The 20,139-nt window shown below is 37.8% G+C and overlaps 1 protein-coding gene across 2 annotated transcripts in view; it reads left to right on the forward strand.

Moving 5' to 3' along the window:
* LOC150078514 (serine/threonine-protein kinase STK11-like) overlaps positions 1 to 20,139 on the forward strand; it is a 272,273-nt gene that overhangs the window by 19,073 nt on the left and 233,061 nt on the right. For both annotated transcript variants that reach the window (XM_090385158.1, XM_090385159.1), the window contains exon 2: positions 9,341 to 9,514. In XM_090385158.1, the coding sequence (XP_090241284.1) occupies positions 9,341 to 9,514 (174 nt within the window). The remainder of the gene's footprint in view (positions 1 to 9,340; positions 9,515 to 20,139) is intronic.

The following is a 20,139-nucleotide window of genomic DNA, read 5'->3' on the forward strand; positions in this document are numbered from 1 at the left end:
TCATTTGGCCTATAACACACACCTACTCTCATTTTTCCTTTCCCAGTGCTTATGTTGCACCAAACAGACTCAACATTGCATTGTCCACCAACATCAATTGGATGCACATCCTTAGATTTTATGTGTTTCTTAACTAACAGCATAACCCCTCCTCCCTTTCTGTCCTGTCTATCCTTTCTGTACACATTGTACTCCCCAAATTCCTGTTCTGCATTGCTTATGTTTATGTGACTCTATGTCTTTGATATCCCAACAATATTTGCCTTTGATCTCTTGACTAGCACTTCAAGCCCATCGAATTTATTAACTATACTCCTAGCAGTGGTGTACATGCACCTGTTTCTACTTTTAGTTACCCTAACACAGCCCATGTACTTTCTTGTTGCACTGTGATTCCAGCAGTCCTGGAAATCCCCATTGCCTTGCTTTCCATGCTGCTCAATTGCATTTCAATAGAAGTAGTGCAAGAATCACTTTTACCTCTGCCAGCGTCTACTGTTAATCTATTAGTCCATGTATCCCCCCCAAGCTAGCAGTTTTGTATTATTACTACCAATATTATGTTGTTGCTCTTATATTATTTCTCCGTGATTGGGGATTCCACCTTGTGATGGGTATTGCTACCAAGTACATAGGGTGGTTGTTATGTCTGGTGTTACTGTTGGTCGAGGAACTATTTGACTGTTCTACAGGTGTTCAGGATTGCAACTTTCTGGAGTTTCTTGTAGGTGTTCGCTGGGAGACCTATTGCTGCTAGGCTGTTATGTAGGGTCTTTGGCACCATACCAGTGGTTGTTACGATGATCGGGATGTTTGTTACTTGTTGTGTATGCCACATCTCTTTTATCTCCTGTCTTCGGTTCATGTACTTCCTGATTTTTTCCCCAAGAGTTTTCTGCAGGTTTCCAGTGTTGGGTACCACTGTATCAATCAGATAGATAGCCTTTTCCTTCTTGTCAACAAGGGTTATATCCGCTCTTTTGTGTGGGATTGTCTTGTCTGTTATTATGGTGTGATCCCAATACAGCTTGTGGGTTGGAGTCTCTAGTACTGACTGTGGTTCACACTTGTAATACAGTACACTTTCTTTGATAAACTGGTATTTCCTTTCTAGCTTCTGATGTATTATTTTGGCTACCTGGTCGTGTCTATGAGTATACTCAGTCTTGGTGATCACCTTGCATCCTCCGGTGATGTGTTGGATTGTTTCTGAGGCCAGGTGACATTGTCAATCTAAACATTATCAAAAATATAAAAGGATAAATTCAAATATGTATGTATAAATAAACAGACTGTAGAAAGTTAAAAAGTCAGAGATATTGGCACTGTCATCTAAAATCTGGCTTGGTGTAAATAGTTCAACCAGATTAAAAATAAAAATAAAAGATAAAAATAAAATCAGTAAAACATAAATATCATGTAAGGGTAAAAATGGGATATTCCATAAAAATATGAATAATGGTAAAAAAATAATTTCACAGTTCTCACACATAGGTGATTCATTTGTCTTCAGCAGAAAAGAGTGTGACCTATGCAGAGCCGAACAAGAACAACTTCCTCTCTTTGGATCCTGCTTAGACTTAACTACCATTATTTGATTAGAGTGTTAATTAGATGTAATTTATTTGTGGCCTGTCTATGCCAAGACTTATTGGGAATATAATTTGGTGCATGTTATTTAACTGTGGTCTAGAGAACCAACAAGCAATAGTTATCCTGGGGAATGGCTGATTTGACATTGGTATCAGCTAATTCCTTTCCCCTGATCCCAATATGGCTTGGAATCCAGAAGTGGATGTCAAATTCTTATTCAACGAAAGAAAAATGCATCTGCTGAATCCAGGACAAGACTTGATGAGGGTTATACCTCAGTGATAATAAAGCTTATAACATGCTTGACAAATCAGTATATATCATATATCTTTGGTATTATGCTATCTTCAGTGTAATCAAGGGCTATTTCTATTGAATGCAACTCTGCAGTATGATGCTACTTTCTTGTGGAATCTTGTTGGATACTATTTTATGTGGGAGAACAACAGTTGATCCCACATATGATTCTGACTTTGAACCATTTGTGTAGGCTGGCAGGAAGTCTGAATACTGCACTTGATGTGATGCAGAGTTGCTAGTAGACAGATGATGGCGTGATAACTTTCCTCTCATATCTTGAGCAAGGTCACATGATGGAAGCTGAGCATGTGTGATTGGGCAATGTAATTGAACTGAACTGATTGAACTGAACATTATGGTAGATGTTCAGTTCAATTAGTATCCCCTGAATTCTAAACCAAAGGGTGGGTCAGCAGTCCAGCAGGTGTTATACAGATTTTTCCACTGCGACTCAAAAACAGATGCCTAGGATTATTAAGGTAGGCAGGGATTATTAAGAGGAATAAAAGGGTACTATTAAAGGCCAAGAAAGACCTCAGCAAATTGCAGAGTCTGGAAACTAGGAACTTGCAAAGAGACCTGATTAAGGTGTTTAAGATTGTGAATCAACTGAGTACGCTAAATGGCATCCTTACTATTGCTCAGACAACACATACATATAATAGGGCATAAATTTAAAAGGATGGTTGCTGAATAGATATGCAGAGTTGAATAGATATGCAGAATTTAATTTCGTGCTTTCAGCCAGAAGGTAGTTGATCATTGGAACAAATTTCCATCTAGTGTTGTAGAAGTGGGTAAATTTATTCTAAATTAATACAAAGCAGAGCAGCAAAGGCTCGATACGTTCTACGTTATAAATAAATTAGTTTAGAAATGGAGGAATTACCTCTATATTGTCTTGTAGAACACTTCAGTGCTGATACTCTCCGTTTTTGAATAACTATACAAATAGATTACATGTATTCCCCACCCTCATAGACAAAATCAATGATCCAATGCACCACGGAATCGGAGGCTTGCAGATACCAAGCCCGACCCCAAAATACATTGAATCACAAATCCCAATGTTTCAGCAAGAGAATACAATACATCCGTATTTTAAAAACAATTTAAATGCTTTGAAACCAAGTAAATAATGAATCCATACTTTTAATACTTTAAAAACTAATATTAAAACATAAAAAACATTAAAGACTCTGAAACAGTAGGAAACTAAAGAATTTTGTTACTTCCCCAAAACGGACTGGGCTTTTCGACTAGGGCCATGATCACAGAAAAGTGAAACCGTGGGTATTGCAGCGGAATTTTATAGCATAGAGAATAGTTGCAATCCTGATGCATGCACATGAAGGACCATGAATCTGAAATGGGGTAGGGGCGACATACATTACATTGACTGAATTCTGTTGTAATTTAATTTCAAGCGCATCCGAAATTAATAGTTTGGTATAATCATGTTGTATGCACTGAAGCCGAGAAGTGGGAATGAAAGGACAGATGTTGAATGTTGTCTCATTCTCGTATTGAGTGTAAGAGTGGATCCCTGGTATGAGGAGTTGCAATCCTCAAGATACATTGTAGACTAAATCATTTAATTGGAACATGGAAGAGGATTGGACTTCATGGCTTTTAAGGGCAGCATGTAGTTTTGTTGTGGGTTTGGCTATGATTTTCAATTGTGTCTTTGAAAATACTATTTAATTGTTAGGACCATTGTTCAGTATACGGTAAAGCAGTAAATATTTTTTTTATATTATTATTGTTGATAACAGGAGAATATTACGTAATCTGTTTCTTGCTTGTGATCTTATTTCATTTATAACAGGTTGGGGATAACCTCTATTTTGAAATCTGTTTTTTAGTGTTTGTATTTCTGTGTTTAGGACTGATTTAGATGTTGAGTATTTGAGTATTTGTAGGCATTGAGAAATTGATTTAGGATAAAGAATCTTTTATAAGTGTGAAGGGGTGGTAGTTATTATAATGAAGAAGCATTCCAGTGTTGGTGGCCTTTTTGTATATGCCGAATTGAATTTTTTCATTACCCGTGTGAGGGTAAAATTTAAAAAATGTAAAGTATTCTCTTAAAGTTAGCTTGTAGTTTTTTTTAAAAACAATCCCAGGCTTCCACTGCACAAAAACCCCGGATCCAGGATAAATACTTGGCAGCAGCAGCATGGTGTGATGATAGATATCGGTAAGATCCTGAACCAGCCAGCACACTATAAGTTATAATATTAATATTATAATATAATAATAATTTATTATAATTATAATAACCTTAATACCATATTTCCCCATGTATAAGACGCACCTTTTTTCAAAAAATGTGGTGTCTAAAAACTGGGTGATTCTTATACAATGGTTGTAGATTTTTTTTACTTGCATTTCCTGCTTTTTCGCCCTTGTTGTCTTTGTGCTCATTGTTTTGTACTTGTTACCAGTATATTAGTTACGTTCTGCCCAGAAATGGCCCCGAAAAGATTTTCGTACAGTGCTGAATTCAAGTTAAAAGTGATCCAGTTTGCAAAAGTGAATGGAAATCGTGCTGCTGAATGTAAGTTTGGTCCTCCTCCAACTGAGAAAACAATGGCTATGGGAAGAAGAAACCCTACTGAAAACGCCACAGCAGAAGGCTATAAGAGGCAAGTCAGCAAAATGGCCTGATTTAGAGAGGGAATTGAAGATATGGATTGAGGAGCAAAGGGCAATTGGAATTCCTGTGTCCACAAAGATGGTTCAGCATGAGGCAAGAAGAATTGCTGATGAAAAAGAAGTTACTGATTTCAAAGGAGGACACAATTGGTGGAATGGACTAAGCATGCGTACACGCACCAGACTTGTCCAAAAGATGCCTGAAAGCTATGAGCAGAAGGTCCTTGAATTTCATCGTTTTGTCATTCAATGTCGGAAGACACATCAGTTTGAGTTGGGACAGATTGCAAATATGGACAAAGTCCCCCTTCAATTTGATGTCCCAAGTAACAGAACTGTTGATAAGAAGGGAGTGAAAACTGTAACTGTGAAGACAAGTGGACATGAAAAGAGCCAATATACAGTTTTTCTAGTTTGTTGTGCCGACGGAACCAAGCTGCCTCCTATGCTGATTTTCAAACGCAAACCAATGCCAAAAGAAGACATTCCTCGAGGAGTGATTGTCCACGTTCATGACAAGAGTTGGATTGATCAGGATGGGATGAAGATCTGGTTTGAGAAAGTTTGGAGCAGAAGACCAGGTGGGCTCTTACGCAAACCTGCCCTATTGGTGCTTGATCAGTTCAGGGCACACATAACAAAAAATACAAAGAAGATTGCTGCAGAGCAAAAAACAAAACTTGGCATCATACCTGGAGGCTTGACATCCCAGCTCCAACTGATGTCAGCATTAACAAACCCTTCAAAGCTGCCATGAGAGACGAATGGAACCAATGGATGAAGTCTTCTGGGGACAATTTGACACCAGCAGGAAGAGTGAAGAAATCAACTATAGGAGAAGTTTGTACCTGGGTGAAAAGATCCTGGGATAATATCAAGATTGAGATCGTTGTCAAGTCATTTAAGAAGTGTGGCATTTCAAATGCCATAGATGGAACTGAGGACGAGGCAATATATGAAGACAGTGATTCGTCATCAGACGCAGATGAGGACAAGCTAATGGATGGGAGTTTTGACAGTGATGAGGTGTATGAATTTTATGATAAATAAGACTTGAGTTCAATAACTTTATGTAATATATTTTTTTTCAAATTTCGGGCCCCAAAATTAAGGTGTGTCTTATACATGGGGAAATACGGTAGATATTATCCCCTGCTATAAAGAACAAATGTCATGCTTGATGTTTGGCTACTATTTGAACAAATTCTTAGGTCAACAAATGCAGATAAAAACAACGGGGGAGCATTACCTAACTGGCTCAACCCCTTGTAAATGGTCATTAGATTGAAAGGGATTGCAGGCATGCAATTACATGCTTGCTTAACTGACAGTTAAGCAAGTATCTATGAAATCTATGAAAAAGTAGCAATGTAGTGGTGTAATATGCCATTCATATGCGATTTATCCTGGAATACATGGGTTGAAGGAGAGGGGGAAATGAACCGATATCATAACTAAATTCACTTCCTTGTATAAATTTTTTTTGATAATTTCAGTTTTTTTTAAAATCAGTATTTTGAAATATTATTATTAAAATAAATGACCATGGATTTGTGGTTGAAAAAAGAACTTTAAAACGACAAGCAAGTACTTCTAGTATTGCAACTGTAGTCGATGAAAACTAACACAATATTGTCACACTTCAAAGTGAGGATGAATAATCGTAGCCTTTTGTTCCCCAAAAATCTGAAGTGAAAAAACAGGACCCAACTAATAAAAGACCAAAACAAAAGTATGATGACAGTTATTTGAATTTCAGCTTTACATATGTTGAAAATAAAGATGCTCCCGATGCATAGTGCATCGTATGTAATTAAATATTAGCAAATAATTCTTTGGCTTCCGCTAAACTTGTGTTTCGTAAGTGTTCTGTAAATATATTGTGAGATGAAAAGTGTTCCGTGAATAAAAAAAGTTTGCGAAACACTGGTATAGATTTAGAAGATTTTTGGGCTAAAGCCTCAAACTATTATGGAAAGATTCACTAATGAACAAGTTTGTGCATTGCATTATGTTAGTATGTAATGAACAATTGAAGTAGATGAGATGGCATCATTTTTGTTATATCTCATATTGTGAATGCCTTCACAACAAATTGCCCTGATATTGTACTACCTTGAATAAGCAATGCTTCACCAGCAATACTAATGTTAGTATTCCCCACCAGTGGAGAATACTAATGTTACTTATTCTTAGCGGATACCACCACCCAAATAGCACTGTTTCAAGGCTTTTTGGCCTCTTCTCGGTGGGCGGGTAGGTACCCTGGTGTTGCAATAAGTGACAACCCAGTTATCTCACCTACTTTTGTGGTTCACTACATACTAACATGATACAATGCACAAATATTCGTGGCACCTCCGTAGCCAGGTGGGCAGGAGGCAGTGCTTAGCACACGCTTTTTGATTTGATGGTCACAGGGTTCGAGCCTGTGACCATCAAATACGGAGGATGTGGAAAGGTCAGGGAATGACTGCATATCCTCGGAGCAATATGGCCTTAGTTGCTAATGCTCCTAAAAACCAAAACAACAAACAAATATTCGCTAGTGAATATTTCCAGAGTTTGAGGCTCTAGCCCCCCTAAAACCTTTTAGTCTATGCTATTGCACCATCTGGCATTTCTCATATTGTGGAGTTATGCTTCATAACTGGTTTGTCAGTTATGAAGCATAATGTGAAGCATATGAAGCATTTTGTCACTTATTGCAATACCAGGGTACTTACACGCCCACCAAGTAGAGGTCAAAGAGCCTTGAAACGGTGCTGTCTGGGTGGTGGTGGTATCCGCTGAGAATAAGTAACGTTAGGCTTCTGCACGGGTCAAGTATTGCTTATTTGAGGTAGTACAATATCAGGGCAAATCATAAGGCATTCACAATATGAGCTATAACAAAAACGATGTCATCTCACCTACTTTGGTGGTCCACTAAATGTACCAACTAACATGATGCAATGAACAAAGTTGTTTGTTATATATAACCATTGAACATAACTAAGCAAATAAAATTCTTGCTGATTTTGCTTTGCTGATGATTCGCTGCAAGTAAATATCAGTATACACAACTTCCTTAAATGCTTAATGAGCTCACTATATAATTAATATATTTTCACTTGAGTAGATGACTTCATCAAATGTATTGAAAAATTAAAAAATGTCAAATAATGAGCTCACCATATGTGACCTGGACTACGAAAAGGTGGTTAATGTGTCAAGATATCGATTATGAGGTTTTAGGCGATTTTTGTAGAAAAAAGTATGCTCTTTCCAATGAAACAAATTCCAGGTCTCTAGCTCAATTTGGTGCTTCACAATTTGTACCTAATGATGGGGAATAAAAACTGGAAAACTTAAGAAATGAAAAATTGAACATACTTAATTTTTACTGTAAAAAAGGTAGACATACAGAAATACTTATACAAAATTATCAAGTTTAAGAACAAATAACACACATTCACGCTAGACGTTAACCCCCCCCCTTCCTCCTCTTCAATTCTTTTTAAGCCGCCCGGGCTAGCCGGGTGGGTAAAGCGCCTGCCTGGCAACTCAAAGGTCGCGGGTTCGAATCCCGCCTCGGGCTCGGATCAAAGCACTGCAAAAACCTTGGGAGGTGCATTATGGCCACAGAAGCGGATGTGCCGATAACTACCAAAGAAAAAAAAAAAAAATTCTTTTTATTCGGATGTGGGGCCCACTTCATCTGCTTTGGAAGAATCTGTTACTAGGCTTCTGATGTTGTTATGCAAGTACCACTGGCGATCCAGTGACAGTCCTCCTGGCTTGATTACCTTTGGCACCTTCCCATCCAGTGGTTTTAATAGAAGAGTGAACTCATCAATGTCCTTACTATCAGAAAATTTCCTTGCCTTCACTACTCCACTAGGGCAAATCATGAAGTGATGGTATTTAGTAATCCCAGCTAACTGTTTGAAAAATTGCTTCAAGTATACATCCTATTCATATGAATTTACTTGTTTGGCAGAGACAGCCTTATTATGACCACCAGGAGAGGAGGTAATAACACAATTTATCAAGTCATTTGGGTATCAATATTACTGACAGCATACTTTGCTTTAAAGATTCCAAACATCCGATCAGGACTAAACTTAGTATGACCAGTTAGGAGAAAATTGAGGAGAATACACTGTTGCATCCCTTTGCCACTCTCCACATTAGATATTGGAGCATTGTATTATTTTTATTCTGTCCCATACAGTTGTCTGCAAATAGGACAAGAATCTCAGCTTCTTGAGAAGTTTCCAGGTAGTGTTGCAGCAAACTCACCCCACAATTTGGACATTTTCCCATGTCTTGCTCCTTGCGCAGGAACAAAAGACCGATGTGAATGTCATAAAATAAAGCTGGGGTTTCTGTAAGTTGTTGCCCACCATGAGCAGAGGCCCGTGAGAGACATCTGCCTTGCACGGAATCGTGTTTACTTTAATGGCTGTTTATTTGAAAACTTCTTTTCGTAGTCCAGGTCACATATAATTAGTATATTTTCACTTGAGAAGATAGATTTCATCAAATGTTTTGCAAAATTAAAAAATGTCAAATACCTGAAATGCAAATATTTGAGAAAATGCACTGATTTCATTATTTGCTTCTCTGATTGACCTCATTGATTGTTTGTTTAAGGGAACTTATGCTTTTAAGAAATCTGTAAATAGCTTGAAATTATAAAAAAAAAATTTAAATATCTTAATGCTTAAAATGTTTAAGAAATGCACGAGTTTCATAATTTCTTATTAATGTGCAGAATGATTGATCTAATTATTGTTTATTTCAGAGAAATTATGCTCTTAAAAAGGTTGAATCACAGGAATGTTATTAAGCTAGTAGATGTACTCTATAATGAAGAAAAACAAAAAATGTACATGGTTATGGAATACTGTGTATCAGTACTACAAGAACTCTTAGAAAGTGTACCAGATAAAAAATTACCGATTTGGCAAGCTCATGGGCAAGTATTATTAATTTACTTCATAATAAATATACACTGCTCAAAATAGTTAAGGGATATTGCAGTATTGATTACAGCAGATATAATATCAATAATTGCTGTATGTTTGTACAAATGTTTACAGCAAGGGATCATTGTTGCAGCACAACATCCGTTGCTTTACTACAATGAATGTCATCCACATTGTATGATTAGAAGTATTTGGGCCTTAATATGGAATACCAGAATTCACCTGTGTATGTGTATTGGTTTAGACACCTTTTTTGTCCAGACATCTGTTTATGCAGCAGCAGCAGTAGTAGAGTCCTGCATCAGGTCGAGTACTTGCAGGCTGTCTCAGGTAATGTTTTGGTTCAAGCTTTTAAAAATAATTTATTGCCATGTGACACTGAATGACAAGAATTTAAACGTTCGGCAGAAAGAAAAAGGAGAAAGGTAGACGATTTATTTGACATGGAAGGTTCATGCAATGAAAATGTTAACCGTCACCTGACAAAATCCAAAATTATAGCTTAATAAAATTTTCAAACCCAATTTCTGATGAAGATTTTCAATTGTTGAAGTGATGGGAAATAAAAAGATTTCTTTTCCAAATCTTGCAATTTTGGCTTATTTTATTCTTGCTATCCCTTCGAGCAGTGTAACTGAGAGAGATTTTTCTGTAACTGGATTTCTAACCAAAGAAAGAATGCAGCTGAACCCAGAAACTGTTGACAATTGTCTTTTTTGCATAGCAAAAATGTGCAAAATTAAAATTGTTATAAATGTATTTCATTATTACACAAATTAATGATCTGGTATACAACATTTCTTGCGGTGATTGCGACTCATCTTACCAAGGTTCGATGCGATTTTCTCTGAATATTCGTGTAAATCAACATGAAGCCTCAGTTTGAGCTTTTCGTTCAGCAGCGTCAGAATTAGCCTTTCATGCCATTAACGAAAAACATACTTTTTTATTTAACGAGGCCAAAATACTTAATGTGTAATGTAATTATACGTGACTATTAATTGCAGAAACCGTAGAAATTAAATTACACGAGAATTCTGTTAATGTTTGGCGGCCATATTTGATCTCCGATGCGTGGACCTTTACTTGCATGCGCGAAGACAAATAATCACTATTTAAGTTTCAGGTTCAACCCTATTTGGTAATTTTCATTCCTGTGATCACGACATACGGTCGAAAAGCGTTGTCAGCTTCAGCTTCAGGAAGGAAAATCGTTTTGAATATTTTTGTTAGATTCTTTTTAATTTTTAATTACGTTAAATTGATTTTTAATTGCGTTAAATTGGTTTTTAATTGTGTTAAATTGATTTGAATTGTGTTAAATTGGTTTTTAATTATTTATTTTTTACTCTAATGTAAGTTTTCGATTTTTTCGTCTTAATTTCTGGAGAGTATCATATGAAAGTGTTCTACGTACTATATTGAGGTAAACTCCTCTTATTATTTTACAAATATTAATATCAATGTAGAACATATTGAGTATTACAGCTCTGATTCATACTATATAATTACTTTTAAAAATTTTTTTGTAATATATATCAGAAAAAATATTAATATTGTTGATTGATTTTTTCTTTTATTATTGTTATGTAAAAATTTAAGACAATTTTTATTAATTTGCTAGTGTTTTTTTTTTTTTTTTTTTTTTTGGGTTGTGGGTACAAACAATGTGGGCCAGGTTTGCTGTGTGTTGGGTGTAGGTCTAATTCAGTGGAACTGTGCAGGATTCTATAAGCAGCATTATGTCAATGTAACATACCCTGGTCATGTTCCACCTATCCTTCTTGCATAGTATATTCCCCGTCTCCCTGACAGTAGTCACCAACAATAACTAGTTCCTTTGGGACCAGCACATTCTGCCTTGGAGATTGCATCTGTGTTGCCTGATGCACAGGAGTGAGCTCTGTTGTTGAGCTGGGCAGCTGGGATCTTGATGGGCCCTCATATTAATTTCTTCGAGGGCATTTACCTCACCTCAAGCTCTCATAGACGCCCATTCAGAATGCTGAGTTGGCGCCTAATTTCTTGACACTCTAGACACCTAGCACACACACACACACACACAAAGACATCCTCCTTGTCTAGATCATGTCCTGTTTTAGAAAGGTCGGCAAACATTTCACATTTCGCACATTTTTTGAGACTGCTTTTTTGAAGCACTATTTTGCGCCTTAAAAACAGCGTAAATATCATCATTCTTCTCTTTCTTAGTGATTTCCTTCTATTATTTCTGACCTTCTCTCTCTCTCTCTCTCTCTCTCTCTCTCTCTCTCTCTCTCTCTCTCTCTCTCTCTCTCTCTCTCTCTCAGGGTAACTCGGAAATTTTTTTTTAGCTGGTGCAGCATAAGCCTCAGGCTTCCTTGCGCTATACGGCTAGTAATAATAATAATAATAAGTAAAACACTAAAAAAAGTAGAAACCCAATAAAATTGATAACACAGATTCAATCTTAACTTTCTAATAAATAAATAAATATTGCAGTAAATACAGCTCTTCACCTTGACAAGATATGTAGCTTGCTTGATTAATATTTCGGTTCACTGACATTTTCCTTTCTTTTTTCTTTTTTTTTTGGATTGTAAATTTTAAAACAGTAAAAAAGATAAGCAACCAATAATGACAAACACGGGATGCACGAGTGAGACAAGTTTACGGAGCTTAAAAAATAGGAATGAAGAGAAGATTCTGAAAATTTATTTATGTTTTTTATATAATTGAAGGTTTCATGGAAGGGGAAACACATTTCACCATAATAATGTAAAAACCACGCAATTTCAGCTTTCGATATTATCTCAAATACAGTAAGATCGAGTTTACTACCCATTTTTAATTAGATTGCACTAACTGAAAAGCCCAATAAACCAGGAACTACAAATTTCTTTTATTGTTTTATGGTAGTGACCTCCAGAAATGTGCCCCTCTACTCATGCAATCATGCGTCATGAAATTTCTGTTCGAACAGAAAAATGTGAGCTCCCGAAAATACGAGTCGGCCTACAATATCATGTGTTATCTTGTGAATACAGTGAATGACAACAGTGTGTCTCTAACCAATACAACCACAATAAATGGGAAATATAGTTCTCACACATTTGACATATTTTAAGCTTTGTAATCTTGTATGTATTACTGTGCAGGTTGCTATGTTCAGCTTGGTGCTAGGTTTTGTGTTCACCTGCCATCACTTGCAGATGAAATTGCGCATGAGTCAATGCGAAAATCACATTATACTCGCATTGTTCCCTAATATATCAGTTGTGTTGCAGCAAATTCGCATTGCAAAAATGCATGTTATAGCAGAACAGACTGTAGTAGTGCTGGTGACTAATGCATCAAGGAAGCAAGTTTATACAGCATCATAAAAAAAAACAAAAAAACCACCTTATCTGGCCATTCCCTTTAATAATATGTCTAATTCTTCCTCAGATTTATTAAAATCACCCTCCTCCTCCTCCACAACACCAGATAGTGGTTTTTTCCAACAGCCAATTACCCTCTTTGTTGATATCAAATTTGTACACATCTATCCCGCAGCCATCCTTTTTCAATTTCAGTTTATGTCCCATTATGTGTGTGGTCTGAGAATGAGAAGAATACCATGATCATTAAGTTTACTCAATCCATTTAAAGCTTTAAACAGTTCAATTGGTCTGCTCTCAATTGCATAGTTTCTAAGCACTGCGATTTGTAGAATTGCAGTCTTTTGTGGTGAAAGTAACCCTTTGTATTCTTGACAAACTTTGTTGCTTTTTTTTTGCAACCATTTTAGGAGAACCACATCTTTCCTAAAATGAGGCTTCCAGACTTGTATGTAATATTCAAGATGTATCCTAACCATTAGTTTATAAAATGGGATAATCACCTCCTTATTCTTGCTGGCAAAGTTCCTATTTATCATCGAGAGAACCCCATAAGCTGTTTCACCACCTGACTGCACAGTTCAGAGAACTTAATGTGTATTCAGTTATCCCCAGGTCTCTTTTTTTTCCCACTATCTTGGGTTTGATACCACCTAATTGGTATGTTATTATGGATTGGGGCTGCTCATATGCAGTACCATGCATTTACCAATGTGAAATCTAAACTGTTACTTTTCAGCCCATCTACCTAATAAGGAAAATTTATCAAGATGTTGGGGAAAAATACACCTAGATGTCTATCAGTGAAATGGCAGATGCTTGTGTCTGTTATACTGAGCATTTTGTATTTGAGAAATTTGATACAGAACCCTCTTGCCCACGTTTGCTTGCTTGTAAGGTTCTCGAACATGTGAAACACTCCACAATCGGAAGATTTAGGGACTGCCTCTTTACAGTTATTATGGCCAGATTGAAAATCGACCCATGTCAGAAAATTTTGCTTCTTTGTTCATAATGCTTCTCCATATATGATAAAAGCAAGCTGCTTCTGCTTTTGATTTTTTCTATCCAACTGATTCACATTACTTGTTTATACTTTGGTTAAGGCAAGATACCTCCAAAATTATTTCTACAGGCATATGCAGAAATAATTTGGGAGAATTTTAGCAAGGTCAATGAACTTAATATGGGATTATATAAGTTTAGGTTAATAAGGTAGATATAAGCTGTCTGTAATCAAGTCACAAAGGAGGTTAGGCAAGTGAAGGAAGATTACGAGAAATCTTTGGCAAAGGATGCAAAGAAAAACCAAAAAGACTTCTTTACTTATGTAAACTCTAAAGGGGATGAATCAGATTGGCCCACTTGATATCGATGGTTTGACTTTTGATGATCCTACTCAGGTAGCTGACAAACTGAATGAGTATTTTGAATCTGCATTCAAACATGATGAATTCTGTAGGGAAGTGGAGGCCAGAAGTTTATCAAACTCTAATGGGGAGTTAAATGATTTTGTAATAATTGAGCAAAGTGGAGGAGAAATTGTTGAAGTTAAACATAAGAAAGACACCTGGGGTGGATGGGATCAATCCAGTTATATTAAAGTAGGTAGTAAATGAAGTAAGCAAACCCTTAGCCATAATTATGAGAACATCCTTGGATTCAGGGGCGATCCCCACAGAGTAGAGATGTACAAATGTATCCCCAATTCAGAAAGAGGATCAAAGGGTGACACAAGCAATTACAGACATGTTAGTTTAATTTCTGTTCCAGGGAAAACGGCCCCGGGTGCCAAGCGTTCCGTGGCCAAGCGATTCTAGTGCGTTTTCTAAAGCGTTTTTCTACAGAGAACATTTGAGCGAACAGTTTCTATTTTAGTTTGAAAAACCGTTTTCTTTATTTCTATAGCATAGTAGCTCTCTCGCACTACAAGAAGTAGGCAGAAGCCCAGAAAGGGAAGCCACCTTTCTGTTCTTTTCTCTTAGTACTAACTTACTAACTCAGCCGCTTGGTCACCTCGTGGCACTGCTCCTGCCTCCCCGTGGCGGGGCCGGAAACCTGGGTGGTAAAGATAAACCCCCAGGGCGAAAAGGAGCTATCATGGATTCAAACAATTTTCCACCCTTAGAGCTTCCAAGCTCAAGACAAGAATCCTGTCATGATAATGACAATCAACCAAAAAGGCTTCGAACTGAAGCACAGCGTCCAGACATCCCTAATTTTCTTGTGATACACTCTCTGTCCACGCAGCCCGTGGGCAAGTTATCACCATTTATGATTCAAAGACATCTAGAATCTATTGCAGGGTCACCAAAAATGGTGAAGCGACTACAATCAGGAGATCTCCTGGTTGAAACAGCCACATCCAAACATTCTGAGTGGCTATTAAAAACAACTACATTTGGTGGATTACCAGTGTCTGTCACTCCTCACAATACCTTAAATTCATCTAAAGGAGTCATCACAGAATGGGACTTAATTACAGTGTCTGAGGAGGAATTAGTCCAAGAACTTAGCCATCAAAAGGTAATCGCTGCTAAAAGAATTATGACCAAAAAAGATGGAAATCTCATTCCAACTCGTTCCATCATTTTAACTTTTAGTACTCCTGATTTGCCATCCTCAGTAAAAGCTGGATATTTAAATTGTCGAATTCGTCCATACATCCCAAATCCTCTTCGCTGTTTCAAATGCCAGAAATATGGCCATTCACAGCAGGCATGCAGAGGTGACGCCATCTGTCCTATTTGTGGAGCTAAAGATCATACACAGGCAGATTGTCCAGCCGCAGTTCCCATTTGCCCCAACTGCAAAGGCAATCACCCCGCCTTTTCTAAATCATGTGAGATGTGGAAAACAGGTAGGACAATCCAAAAATACAAAGTAGAACATAAAGTCCCATATCCTGAGGCACGCAGACAAATAATGTTGACCATGCCAAGTCCATCATATGCCTCTCGAACCCGCAGTTTTCAAACAACTGCAATTCAAACAGATGTCTCAATACCGCCCAACGTCTCGCTAGCTAATTGGGTTAAAACAACCTTATCAACCACTGGAAAAGAAAATTCTAAAACTAAAACCAGCCATGCCACCAACACCCCAATTAGTATCCCAACTGCTACTGTGACAGTCTCAAATGATGCGGAAAGATTGAAACCCAATAAAGAATCTAAGGAAACTGATCCAACAACCAACACTATGGAAGTGGATGTACACCAAAATGATGAAGACCCTATTCTAGAACTCCATGCCAATGACACTATGGATACTGGACGTCCATTATTCCCAAAAAAAGACCGAAAAAAATGCCCTGCACATAAAAAACAGTCAGATGAATCATCTTCAGCCAAACCAAAATAATGCCTAACATCATACAGTGGAATTGTAGAGGACTAAGCAGCCATTCGGATGACATAAGAGATTTAATCTCTCAGTTTAACCCCATAGGTATATGCCTACAGGAAACATTCTTGTCACCCCAAGTTTCGCCGAAATTCTCAAATTTTATGATATACAGACGAGACAGAAGCCCAGAGTCTCCTGCCCGTGGAGGAGTAGCCATTCTTGTAAATACTAACATACCGTCCAGACCGATCCAATTAAGAACCAGCCTAGAAGCTGTGGCAGCTCGGATTGCAGTTGGTATTTCAGTTACCATTGTTTCGATTTACATTCCACCATCTCTATCACTGGCCCAATCAGAACTTGACAACCTCATCGCACAACTTCCAACTCCAATTTGTCTTTTCGGTGACTTTAATGGCCACCATCCATTGTGGGGATCAGCTACAATGGACAGAAGAGGCAAGTTGATCGAGGAATTTATATATAATAATGACCTAAATTTATTAAACTCTGGATCTCCTACCTACATCCACCTACCTACAGGATCTACTTCTCAAATTGACTTGTCAGTTTGCTCACCTTCCATCTTTCCAATCATGACATGGTCTGTATTAACTGATCCTTTTAGCAGTGACCACTTTCCGATCATTTGCTCCTTACAAACAGGAGTAACACCAAATCCTGATAAACGATCCTCTTGGAAGTTTAAAAAGGCGAACTGGGATGGCTATTCTGCTCAAATACTTCTAGACAGATCTTACGTTAAAAAAGAACCTATTGATGATGTAAATACTTACATCACCAATCAGATTCTGACTGCAGCAAATACTTACATTCCAAAATCCAAGACATATCACAATCACCGAAATCACTGGTGGAATGCAGATTGCTTCACTGCCAAACAGGAAAAAAACCGAGCTTGGAATAATTTCCGTAAGAATCCCACCACTAATAACCTCATTGCTTATAAAAGGTTTAAAGCAAAAGCAAGGCAGATTAGACGGAAAGCGAAACGAGACTCGTGGATCGCTTTTGCCTCAACAATCACAAAAGACACCGACACACGCCTCATTTGGAAAAAAATACAGGCACTAAATGGGAAATTCGCTCGTATGCCCTCTCCAATACTTCATTGGAAAGGGAAAGACCTATCTACAGCTGAAGAAGTTGCTAATGCACTTGCTGAATCATTTGCTACAATCTCTGCTTCTGCCTCCTATGGGTCCACATTTCAGAACATAAAAACTAGTGCAGAACGATATAAAATCAACTTTTTCACGAACCGTTCTTTCCCGTACAACCAACCCTTTACATTCATAGAACTTCAAGAATCGTTAAACAGATCTTCAAACAGTGCTGCAGGCCCAGATGGAGTTCATTATGTTATGCTGAAACATTTAATTCAAGAAGATTTGAGTACCATGTTAATCTTTTATAATCGGATATTCTCCGAAAATGCCTATCCTTCCTCCTGGCGTCATTCTTTCATTATTGCTTTACCAAAACCAGGAAAAGATCATTCCTGTGTTGAAAACTATAGGCCAATATCTCTTACGAGCTGCCTGGGTAAAGTTTTCGAAAGAATGGTTCACACTAGGCTTACTTACATCCTGGAGGCACAAAATCTCCTTCCAGATCATCAGTATGGCTTTCGGAAGAATAGATCAACGCTGGACGTGCTTATCAAAGCCGAATCTCATATCCGCAATGCCTTTGTCATGAAACAACATCTTGTCATGGTCAACCTAGATCTTGAAAAGGCATTTGACACTACATGGCGTCATGGGATTATTATGGACCTTTACCACTTGGGGCTTAGGGGCCATTTGCCGAAAATAATTCAAAATTTTCTGCAATTGCGTTCTTTTCAGGTCCGATATAAAAATGTACTCTCTGCATTTCACATTCAGGAAGAAGGAGTCCCGCAGGGATCGATACTTAGTCCAACACTATTTTCAATCCGAGTTAGCAGCATAACACGAGACATCCCAAAAACTGTTGAAACTTACATGTACGCAGATGACCTTACAATTTCTTGTCGATCTCAAAGTATGAACACCATCGAACGGCAGCTCCAACTTGCTATTACCAAAATACAATCGTGGACTTCACGGAATGGCTACAAACTATCAGAAAAGAAATGCACTCTCACCCACTTTTGCAAGAAACGAACTCTCCATCCCGATCCGGAATTACAAATAAACAATATTCCAATCCCGCTTGTAAGTACCATTAAATTCCTTGGAGTGATATTAGATAGCAAGCTGAATTTTCAAGCTCACATCTCTCATTTAAGAAATACATGTCTAAAGCATCTGAATATACTGCGATCAGTCTCGGCTATGTCATGGGGCGCTGATCGGTATACACTATTGCACCTTTATAGAACTTTAATCCGGTCACGGCTAGATTATTGTTGTCCGGTGTATGACTCTGCCAGGAGCACTACTTTACAACGTCTAAATATTGTCCAGCACAGTGCTCTCAGGACTGCGTTGGGCGCTTTTAAGACTTCTCCAATCCAGAGTCTCTATATCGAAGCACACGATCCTCCATTACATCTTCGTAGGAAATCATTATTGCTCCACTATGCTGCTAAGATCCAGAGTCTTCCATCTCACCCCAGTTGGGAGTATCTTTATAATACTCGGTGGGATTTGATATATGACAGCAAGCCAAATGAAAACAGACCTGCTTCACTAAGGATTAAAGAGCTTTCTCAGAGTTGGAATATCAATTTAAGCGATATTTTTCAGAACACAACTGCTCCTGTTCCACCTTGGACATACGTTTCTTCCTCCCACGATACACATTTTTTGGAGTGGGGAAAGAATACTGTACCTTCCTTTAATATCAGGCAGTTGCACTTAGCTCACACTACTCTGAACTCCCATGCCTGTAAAGTCTATACTGACGGATCCAAAACAGCTACTGCGGTTGGTGCAGCTGCAGTTTTTCCTTCTCTAACGGTTACAGCTTCACTACCATTAGTCTGCAGCGTCTTCACAGCCGAATTATATGCCATCAAATTAGCACTCAGTAAAATTATTGAACTTTCCATCTCACCTGTCATAATTTACACTGACTCGCTCAGTGCTGTTTCTGCCATAAGGAAGAATTTTTCATCTTCTCATCCTACCTTGAAACACATTCATTCTCAGCTATTTTCCTGCAGTGTGTCTAATCAATCAATCAGTTTTTGCTGGATCCCTGGCCATTCTGGTATTCCGGGAAATGAAAGTGCGGATCTTGCAGCTAAAAATCCTCATCCAGCTGGCCCAGAACATCTTCAGGTTCCTTACACTGATTATAAGCCTGTTATTCGCAAAGCAAGTTATGGCAATTGGTCACAGATCTGGAAAAGTAACACCAACAATAAACTTTACCAGATAAAGCAAGAACCAAAGCTGTGGCTCTCAGGCTTTCGACAAAACAGACGAGAGGAAGTAGTACTGGCAAGACTCAGAATTGGACACACTCATCATACTCATCTGTTCCTGCTACTGGGAGAAGATCCACCCCAGTGTTCATCCTGTGACAGTCAACTTACTGTTAGGCATTTCCTCTTCGATTGTCCCCTATATTCAACCATACGGTCAAACACTTTTCAGTCAGTCTCTAGGTTGAACCTCTCACATGATTTAACTCATATCCTGGGAAATGAAGCAAACATAAATGAACTTGTAATATTTTTAAAACGTATTGGACTATATAGGAGTATTTAATTTAACACCAACAGTGCTATATTTCGACTAAATAAACTATGAACAGACACAATTTGGCCTCAGTAGCCCTTGTGTCGTTAAGCTAAATAACAACAACAACAACCAGGGAAAACAAAATAATGGAGTCACTGGTTAAAGAAGCATTGCAGGATCATCTAGACAAGACTACAATTACACTAACCA

The sequence above is a fragment of the Mastigoproctus giganteus genome, chromosome 11, assembly GCF_048544385.1.
Source record: "Mastigoproctus giganteus isolate SK-2022 chromosome 11, ASM4854438v1, whole genome shotgun sequence".
Classification (NCBI taxonomy): Eukaryota; Metazoa; Arthropoda; class Arachnida; order Uropygi; family Thelyphonidae; genus Mastigoproctus; species Mastigoproctus giganteus.